The sequence below is a fragment of the Lemur catta genome, chromosome 19, assembly GCF_020740605.2.
Source record: "Lemur catta isolate mLemCat1 chromosome 19, mLemCat1.pri, whole genome shotgun sequence".
NCBI lineage: Eukaryota > Metazoa > Chordata > Mammalia > Primates > Lemuridae > Lemur > Lemur catta.
In genome coordinates, this window is record NC_059146.1 from 28,282,851 (window position 1) to 28,293,213 (window position 10,363).

The 10,363-nt window shown below is 49.4% G+C and overlaps 1 protein-coding gene across 1 annotated transcript; it reads right to left on the minus strand.

The window, feature by feature from the left end:
* On the minus strand, positions 1 to 9,737 carry LOC123624062 (carcinoembryonic antigen-related cell adhesion molecule 3-like). The gene is given in 4 exon segments (XM_045531611.1): positions 1 to 453; positions 8,293 to 8,409; positions 8,412 to 8,651; positions 9,538 to 9,737. Coding segments are annotated over 4 exon segments (447 nt in total). The 5' UTR covers positions 9,602 to 9,737; the 3' UTR covers positions 1 to 427.
* Positions 9,738 to 10,363: the final 626 nt, after the last annotated feature.

Here is a 10,363-nt window from a genome sequence, read left to right on the forward strand (position 1 = left end):
TTCACAGTTTTGAGCGTTTATTGACTGAATGCAAATCTTCTAAGGACTTTCCACCTTCATCCCATTGATTATTCACCGCAGCTCCAAAGTAAGAGCATCACAAGGATCCCTTTACAGGAAAAAAAATCAACTTAAAGAGTTTACTAACTGACAGGAGGGGACTCAGATGACTCACAGTTCACAGTCAGCCTGAAGGGGTCACTTTTGCTGGAACTGACCGGGGTGGAGACCTCACAGTGACACTCCCTGGCATCCTCCCTCCTGGCGGGGTCTATGCCAAGCACACTGTGGTCTCAGGACAGCTCCATCTCCTCCGTGACGCGCAGACTGTGCTTTTTGAAGGTCCATGGGTGGGAGGTTCCAGTGTCATCTGTGAGGCAGGTCAGTACCAGGGGCTCCTCTCTTCTGTGACTGTGGTGCTGCTGGCTCAGACGGAGGGCTGAGCCGCTGTCCCTGAAGACAGAGGAGGTGACCGACTGAGCATGGCCTGGGGCCTGGGGACATGCTCTTTCCTCAGATACCTCAGGTTAGCTTTGCCCAGTGAGCTGGGCACCCAGCGAGTGACCACCAGGAGATGGTCCTGACCCTCTGCAGAAAGTTGGGTGTTTGTTCAGGTGACAATCTCTAAGGAGAGGGCAGCACTTCCCCTCTGACCCTCAGACCCCAGATTACCCCAGGCTGACCCCTGATTGCTCCCTGGGACATCACCATCGTATCTGCAGGAGGAACCTCTTCTTGTCCTGTGTGTCCAGCGTCCTCACTGCCTGATGGAATGTTTCTCCCATTGACTTGTGGGTGACCCTTCCTGGCACTTTCTCTGACTGCGTAAAGATCAGACCTCACGCCTCCTATGAACTTGTGGGTATGCTGGGGAAGGCATTCTTGCCAGCTGCGTTCATAGTTTTCCAGGGCACATTTACATGAAATAAGGAGGTAATTTCCTCTTGTGGGTTATTTTATTATGGAACAAGGACACCTAACTCAGTCTTTAAGATCTCAGGACCTACCTGGAGAGGTTCCAACCTAAAAGATTTCTTAATCTAAGAGAATTTTTACTTCCTGGTCTGCATGTTGAATATCACAGTGAAGGAAATCTCTAGAGAGAAGAAGTGTTCACAGTTTTGACAAAAGACTAGCGCTCCTAGGAATAGAAGAGATGTGCCTCGGGCCGGGTGCGGTGGCTCATGCCTGTAATCCTAGCCCTCTGGGAGGCCGAGGCCGGTGGATTGCTCTAGGTCAGGAGTTCTAGACCAGCCTGAGCAAGACCCCGTCTCTACTAAAAATAGAAATAAAAATTATCTGGACAACTAAAAATATATATAGAAAAAATTACCCGGGCATGGTGGCTCATGCCTGTAGTCCCAGCTACTTGGGAGGCTGAGGCAGTAGGATCGCTTAAGCCCAGGAGTTTGAGGTTGCTGTGAGCTAGGCTGACGCCATGGCACTCGCTCTAGCCTGGGCAACAAAGTGAGACTCTGTCTCAAAAAAAGAAAAAAAAAAGAAATGTGCCTCAAGCTTCAACACAATAAAGGCCACACATGAAAATTCTACAGTTAACATCCAACTCAAGGAGAAACATGAAAACCCTTCCTCTAAAATTAGGAACAAGACAAGGATGCTGTTATTTTGTTTTGTTTTGTTTTTAAGGCTAGTCCAGTGAAGCAGTGAACTGGAAAAGGAACAAAGAAATCTGTAACTGGTTGTGATCAATTAGTTGTAAACACCATTGCACTCAGGCCAGCCAGGTGTGTTGCCTTTATCACTTCAATTCAGCATAGAACCTGAAGTCCTGCCTGGAACAAATACACCATAAAAAGAAATAAAGGCATCCAAATTTCTAAAGAAGAAGAAAAATTGTCTGTGCAGATGACATGATCTTACATGTGGTAAACTATAAGATTCCACACACACACAATTGTTAGAACTAATAAAGTTTACAAAGTTGCAAGATATAAAATTAACAGGCAGAAAGCATGTGTGTTTTATATATTAACTATGAACAATGAGAAAAGGAAATTAATAAAACAATTCATTTACAATAGCATCAGACAGAAAAAAACACAGGCATAAAATTAATCAAGGAGATGAAAGACTTGTACTGAAAAATATAAAATGATGCAGAAACAAATTAAGGAGGAAACAGATAAATATGAAGACATCCTGTGTTCATGAATTGGAAGAGTTAATATTTTTAAGATGCCAAAAATCCCCACAGCTATATACAGATTCAGTAAAATTCCTATAAATGTCTCAATGACAGGTTTTGCAGAAATAGAAAATCCATCTTAAAATTCATATGGAAATCCAAGGTACTCAGAATAGCCAAAAACATTCTAAAAAAGAACAAAATTGGAGGTCTCACGGTTCCAGATTTGAAACCTACTACAGAGCTACAGTAATGAAAATAGTGTGCTCCTGGCATAAAAAGACATATAGACCAATGGAATAGAATAGAGATTGCAGAGATAAACGCTCACATATACGGTGAAAGAATTTTTTGACAAAGTTGCCAAGACCATCCAGTGGGGAAAGGACAGTCTTTTCAATAAATGGTGCTGGGAAATCTGGACATCCACATGTTTAAAAAACTGAAGTTGCCTTACACCATAGTCAAATACTAACTCAGAAAGGATCAAAGACCTCAACATTATACCTAAAATTAAAAAACTGTGAGAAAAAAATGTACGAGGAAAGCTCCAAGACCTTGGGTTTGGCAATGATTTCTGGACATGACACCAAAAACACAGGGAACAAAAGTAAACACAGATGACATGGAGTATCTCCAAATTAAAAACTTCTGTTTAACAAAGGACACAATCAACAAAGTGAAAAAGCAACTTACAAGTTGGGAAAAATGTTCACAAATCATACCTCTCATAAGGGGTTAATAACCAGAATGTATAAAGTACTTGTACAATTCAACAAAAAGAGACAAAATGAATTGATTGAAAAATGGGTCAAGGACTTGAATAGACCTTTCTCCAAAGAAGATCTACAAATGGAAAATAACCTCATGAAAGATGTGAACATCACTAATCACTGGGGAATTGCAAATCAAAACCATAATAAGATACTCCCTCACACCCATTACGATGGCTCTCAAAAAAAACCTAGAAGGTAACAAGTGTTGGTGAGGATGTGGAGAAGTTGGAACCCTTGTCCAGTGTTGATGGGAATACAAAATACTTCATGATCTGTGAAAATGGTATTGTGATTCCCTGCAAAATTTAACATAGAAGTACCACATGATCCAGTGATCACACTGTGGGTATACATCCAAAAGAAATGAAAGCAGGGTCTTGAAGAGATAGTTGCACATCCCTGTGGATAGCAGCGTCATTCACAGGTGCCGAGATGTGGAAACAACCTACGTGCCCGTAGACGGATGAGTGGATAAACACCAGGTGGTACGTGCTTATGATGGAATAGCGTTCAGTCTTTCAGAGAAAGGAGACTCTGACACATGCTATAACATGGATGAAACTAGAAAATGTTATGGTAAATGAAATAAGCCTGTCACAAAAGGAAACACACCGTGTGATTCCACTTGTATGAAGTACCTGGAGTAATCAAGTTATACAGACAGAAAGTAGGATGGTGGCTGCTAGGGGATGGCGGGGGACGGGAAATGGGGAATTAGTATTTAATGGGCACAGAGTGTCAGTTTGGGAAGATGAAAAGAGGTGGATGGGGGTGATGTAGCAAAACAATGTGGTTGTGCTTAATGCCACTGGACCGTCCACTTAAAAATGTTTAAGATGGTAAATTTTATGTTATGTATATTTTGCCACAACTAAAATAAAAGGCTGGTGCTCGTGCCCTCCTGTCAACATGCATTTTTGGCACTTCCCCTTCCTTGCCATGCAGAGACTCCACGGGGGGATCTCCCTGTTTCTCCACGGGGCCATCACTCACTGTTCTCTGTGGTGTGTCTCAGGTGCTGTGTCCACAGCTTTATGTGGTTGGTGACTTCAGAGCCAGGACACAGGTCAGGAGTCTGCCCTCAGGTTCTCTCTCTTCCCATTTCCTGCAGCCTGACCCAGGAGAGGCTCTGGTGTCAACTGGTAGCACAATGTGGCCAGATTCAGGCCAGGCCACCAGGGCACCTTCTCCACATGGCCTGCCCCACCCTAGATGCAGTCAGAGCAGAGTTGGTCACCAGATGAGCCAGGAGCGGAGCAGGGAGCAGAGCTCCGAGATGTTTGTCTCTCTTCCGACGGGGTTTCCTCCTCTCATTTGGGGAAAAAATAATATGAACCTATTTTGTAACCTCCTATGTTCCTTATAGCTCATGGAGTAGGTAAAAGAAAACAAAGGGATGACAGAGAGGGACGTGTTGGTGACAGAGAGAAGCCACTTGACCTTGAGGATCCTTCCACCTCCACCCCTGTGAAGCCCCTTCCACTAGATGGGGCTCTCTGGGGCTGAGGGAACCCCCTCCCCGTACTCTAGACTGGACCTAAGGTCAGGTGTGCGAAATCAGAGAAGCCAGGGGAGCAGACAGTCTGCAGAGACGGGACGGAGTGGGAGAGCTTGCGGGGAAGCTGGAATTTGCTTGCGCTCAGGACACAGACTGGGAAATCATTTCTTCCTGGCTCTTCTTTGAAAAGCAACAGACTCCAACCCAGAGCTCAGGGCCAATGCTCCAGGGATCTGTTTACTAAAGACAGAATCTCGCTCTGTTGCCCAGGCTGGAGTCCCTTGGTGCGATCACAGCTTATTGTAACCTTGAGTTCCTGGGCTCAAGTGATCCTCCTGCTTCAGCCTCCTGCTTCACCACAGACAGGTGCACATCACCACGCCCAACAAATTAAAAAATTTTTTTGTAGAGATGGGCTCTCACTATGTTGCCCAGGCTGGTTTTTAACTCCTGCCCTCCAGTGATCGTCCCTCCTCTGCCTCCCCAAACACTGGGATTACAGGTGTGAGCTCAGAGACTGTGATATTCTTGCCTGTGGTCCTATAGAAGCCAGTGGCAGAATTGTGGTCATGGGAGGCATAGGGCCTTCATCCCCAGTGACGTTGGGGATGAAGAGCTCTTGTGTGGGTTGCTGGAGACTCTCATTGACAAGCCAGGAATACTGTGCAGGAGGGTTAGAGGCCGCGTGGCAGGAGAGATTGAGGTTTGCACCTGGATGATAATAGGAGTCTGGTGGGTGGGGTGGATGGTGGAGCTGTCGGGGTCATCCCGACAAAGAGAATAAAGCCACATGTGATGTCATCAGAGGGAAGGGAAAGCTCCTGGTCTGCAGAAGGGCTACAGTGTCCCTCTGAGCTGTGTCCCAATCTTGTTTTAAAATGTCCCAAGCAAGCTGGGCATGGTGGCCAGAGACTGAGGCAAGGGAATCACATGAGGCCAGGAGTTAAACCAGCCTGGGTAATGTAGTCAGACACCATCTCTTAAATAGAAAGGTCACAGCAATAACCCTGTATTCCATTGAGTCTGAGCCTGAGACATTGACCTGTTTCTCCCATCACAGGTTGTTAGCCCCGAGCCTCCCAGGACAGCAGCAGCCCATCCCTCCTATTCTTGGTCAAGGCTGGGCCTGCCCAGGTTTGCCTGGGACAGGAAGTCTTGGCCAGCCTGGGTGTTCACGGGCAAGGGTCTGTGCACTTGGACCCAAGAGGGACTGAGTGGCCTGGGTCTGTCCATGTGGATTTGGGCTGGCAGCTCCTGCAACAGTGGAATAGAATATACTCACAGAGCACAATCAGGGTGACTGGGTCACTGTGGCTGGCACTGAGTTCTATGTTTCACACACAGAGGGTCCTGGGTCATCCCTTGTGACACTGAGTAAAGTGGGGGTACTGTTGTCCTTAGACAGCTCCATCCTGAGATTGACCAGTGGTTTCTGACTGTTTATCCACTACAGGTATTTTGTGTCCTGAGTTTCTGGTTTATAGGTTGAGTGTTCATCCTCCCTGGGCTTGGAGTTATTGCTTATGATGGAGGGTTTGGGTAACTCCACTATACAGATAACAGATGATTGCCCTGTGTGGTATCTTTGATTCCTCCAAAGGCATCATTCAATCAGATTTAGAGTCTCTCACCTCTCAGCCAACCTTTAGTCCTTAAAGACCAAGGCAAGCGTGCGTGTCACGAGACAGATGCTTGATGATCTCAAGGCTCAGAGAACATGAGGCCGCCTGCTCTGTCTGGGAGACGCACAGACATTCTCAAGTGTGAATTAAGGAGCAGCTGCGTTGAGTTGGGGACAGACACAGGACCAGGAGTCAGAGATTCCCTGGCACCTCTCCTGGTCTTTCCCTGACCTGCTGACTGCCTGAGTGACCTTGGGACATGTGGGTGCTGACCCTTTCCAGCTGCACAGTCCTACATTGCCCAGCCGAGGTGTGTTTCCTCTGAGGCCTCACCTCTCACGGACGCCCTAGAGATGGGTGATGGCGGGGCCTGGGTGTTGAGTGGAAATAACACAGGGAGACCAGGAGCAAGTCTAGGGGCCAGCTGAGTTCTCAGGCTGCAGGGCCTGGAGGTGGGACAGTTCTGCCCAGGTGACAGTGACTGACTTGGCCAGTGACTCAATAAGTGGTGAAGGAGATTCCAGGAATTATCTAGAAAGAGTGAGGGCTCAGGCAGGAGCAGGTCAATTTGGAGCAGAACCATGTTCCCTGTCTTTGGTCTTTAATGTCCCTTCTCCCCCTGCCGGGACATGTGAGGACCATGTGGATCTTTCCAGAAACACACATGGACATTTGCAAATGCAGAACAGATTTGTGGAAAGAGGAGAGCATGAACATGCTGGAAATCTGGCCCTCATGGACCATGTGTGTTGGTCAGATGGGATAGAAATTTGAGCAGCAGCTAAACTTCTTCCCTATGTGAAAATTATCATTAATACACAAGGGTCTGATGCTTGTTGCTGAAAGGAATGTTACTCTAGAAGAGAGTAAAGGTCTGTGGCAGGGTCTCAGCCCTGAGGGCCAGGGAACAGGCGGGGTCAGAACCTCCTAGGATTCTGCATCCAGGATCCAGTCTCTGAAGAGGTTGTGGATCATTCATTCATTCATTCATTCATTCCCTCCTTCATCAAAGAACTACTTGAGAGTGCTGCGCGTTGGGCCCTGTGCTGGTGCAGGGTGTGAGGGGGGAGAGAGAAAGCCACATCCTTTCCTGTACCCTCTGTGGGAGTGACATGGACACACCAGGAAGCACATGGGGTTTAGAGTCCAGTGGGCAGGGGGTCTGAGGGGGAGGCCTGGGCATTCCCAGCCCTGACTCTGATTGTTGGTTTAGTTCTAGAGTAAAATGGATTAATTCTCATTTGCTCCTCACTCCTCTAAGGTTTGGATACCCAAGAAGAAAGGATTTGAATCAATGGATGACCTTGGCATCCATGGAACCTAAGAACCCCTTTCTGGAGGAGGAGAGGATGTGGGTGTGGCTGCAGACAGACCTTGTGTGACTCTGAGCTGCCACTCCTGTTCATGTGACCCTGGTTCAGTGATTTCATCGCCCCATGCCTCAGTTTCCCCACAATAGGGTAAGATACATAATATTAGGCTTCCAGGCTCTGAATTAACCTTAAAATAGTCACAGACCTGACCTACAGCTTGACGCAGAGGAGCTGCCCAAGCACATGGCATCTTAACAGATGCCTCTGTGAGAGAGCAGCCCTGGGCCTGATCCCTGGTGGACAAGGAGCTGCCAGAAATATTTCGTCTCCTCAGTTACAAGCCCTGGGGACACTGAAAGCCCTAGGGCATCTCCTAATTTCCCCATCCTTGGGCTGATGGCCTGGGGAGCTGGTCCTTCTGTCCTCTCCACAGCAAGTCTCAGGTGAAGGACTTGGCTCTGCCCTTGCCCAGATGAGGCTCTGGGGTCAGGCCCTGGCTGATGACTGAGCTGCCCTCAGACAGCCCTGCCCAGGGGATCAAAACCCAGCCCTGCTACAGGCTCCCCAGGGTCACCTGGACTCAGGAGCCCTGGGCCTTAGCTTCTCTGTGAGGATCCCAGCGGGGCCCTCAGGCCAGGCCCTGACCGGGTCCTACAGGGTCCTTCATAGGGCCATGTCCATGGGGAGGGCACAGGGGCTAAACTGAGACTGATCTCCCCCTGCTGAGTTACCCGTCACACTGGTCCTTCCTCTGCAGGGAATGTCTGCAGGGTCTGGACTCAGGAAAGGATTCTGATCTTCTGATGTTTGTCTCCCCTGTGTGTGTCCTGCACTAAGTGCCCAAACCCCAACATGGGACATGATGCAGAGGGGGAGGCAGGCACAGTCCATTCCATCTACCCCCACAACACCCAGAGGTCACAGAGGGATCACTCACGGTATACGTGGAACTGTCCAGTCACTAGGTCATTCTTGAGACTTCTATGTACGATTAGTAGAGTGTAGTATCCTTCATCCTTCAGGGAGACGTTTTGGAACAGCAGGGTTGCATTGGGTGTATGGTCTCACGACCACTGTATGCAGGCCCTAGCCTCTGTTCTATAGTGTCTATTACGAAGGTTGCAAGTAGATTGTTGCTCTTAATCATTTTCCCTCTGTACCATCCATAGCCATAGACATCCAATGGCCAATTGTAGACGAGTAGAAGAACATTCGTCCCCTCTGAGGCATTGAAAGGCAGGGAATGAACAATAGCTTCACCAGTGGCGGGCAGGTTCCAGGAGGTTAAAAGTGAGACTAGGAGGGAAGAGAGAGAATCAATCCATATTGGGACCTTGGATTTGGGATGGAAAGATGGGCCCTGGGTCCTGAGTAGGTCTCTTCACCTTCAGCCTTGGGGTGTGAATGTATGTGTGTGTGTGTCAGTGTGTGTGAGTGTGTCCTCTGGGTCAAGGTCAGCAGTGTGACCACCATCACTCCAGTGCCTCTGGACTGGCCATGCCCCTGCTGGGAATCCTCTTCCCAGGTGTCTGCACGGCTCACCCCCCACTGCCCTCAGATCCCTGCTCACACTCAGGGGTGTCCTTGGGAGGGACCTTCCCTGGCCACCTCCTCTAGGGACCCTGGGTCTTCCCTTCCTGACCTTTCCCTGCCTGTTCCCTCCGTGGCTCTTGTCCACAGCTGACCTCACATTCGAGATGTCTCTGCTTGTCTGTCTTCCTCCCACTAGAATGCGAGCTTCGTGATGGCAGGGACGTGTCTGACCTTTGTTGTGCCCCAGAGCCTGGGACAGGCTGCGACACCTGTGGGTGAGTGAATGATCATTCCCAGGGCCCTCCACGTCCTGGTGTTTATTTCCCAATTTCTGAGATTGGTGGCTCAGGACAATGCTTGATGCCCTGTTAATGTTTTTATGTCAAATGTCACTCAGATATAGTTACTATGATTTTTCACAGTGTAGTAGCCAGTGGTGATTCACCAGGAACAGGGAACACTTGAGATTTTCTTGTCCCTTAGCAATTGTAGTTCCCGGAGAACTTTTGTTGTTGAACATCCCCCTCCACCTTCTTCAGGCTCCAACAGAAGCCCTCTGACCATTTCAGAGCCCTGTCCTCCTCAGGAGACCCCAGCCGGTGTCTGTGCTCTCTCCTTGCACCCATCCCCAGGAAATTGTCCCTCTCACCTGTGAGCAGGAGCCCCTGCCAGGGGACGCGCCCTCTGTGGGGAGGGGCAGAGGGGGGCTCCATGGTCTCTGCTGTCTGCTCCGTCCTCTGTGCAGAAGAGCTTCAGCTCCATGAACGCTCCTGAGCACGGCTGCTCTGACCCGTCAGCTCTGCTGTCCTTCCTCCCTCTGTGCTGAGCCTCCTCCCTGGGGCCCAGAGCTGGCTGGTCACATGTGCCGGGGACAGGATCTGTGCCCAGGACACCTCCCTGTTCCCTCCCCTCTAGTCCTCCTTCCTTTGTTCCTCCTTCCCCTTTCCCTCTGTGTACATTCCAGTTCCTAAACCACACTTTGAGAAGCAGGGTTGATGGGGTCCCCTGTGTCCTGAGAGGATGACCTGACATTTCAGCACTGACCCTATGAGGTCTGTCAGCACTGCACATGGAACCATGGGGGCTCCCAAACTGGGGGAATGTTTCCTTTGTGACAAAGAAACCCAGCTGCGCCCCGGGTCTTCCCATGTTCTCCAGTTCTCTGGGGAGAAGAGTGATGCCTGGTATGCAAGTGGCAGGGACAGCTCTGGGGGCCTGAAAGGAGCAGCTGAGTGATGACTGGGGAGGGACCCATCCTCTATCTCCAGAGTCACCATCCTGGCTTCTGACCCAGGCACAGAGCCCCAGGCCTGGGGGTCTTAGGAGGAGCTGCAGCTCCTGGGTGTGGAGGGGGCAACCTCCTCGTGTCCTGGGAAGAGAGGACAGTGGTGCAGGGAGGTTGGGGACTTCTGGGCTCTACTGTCCTCCAGGGGAAGGCTTCAGGGAGACCCTTTCTCTCCATGTTTAGTGGCTGA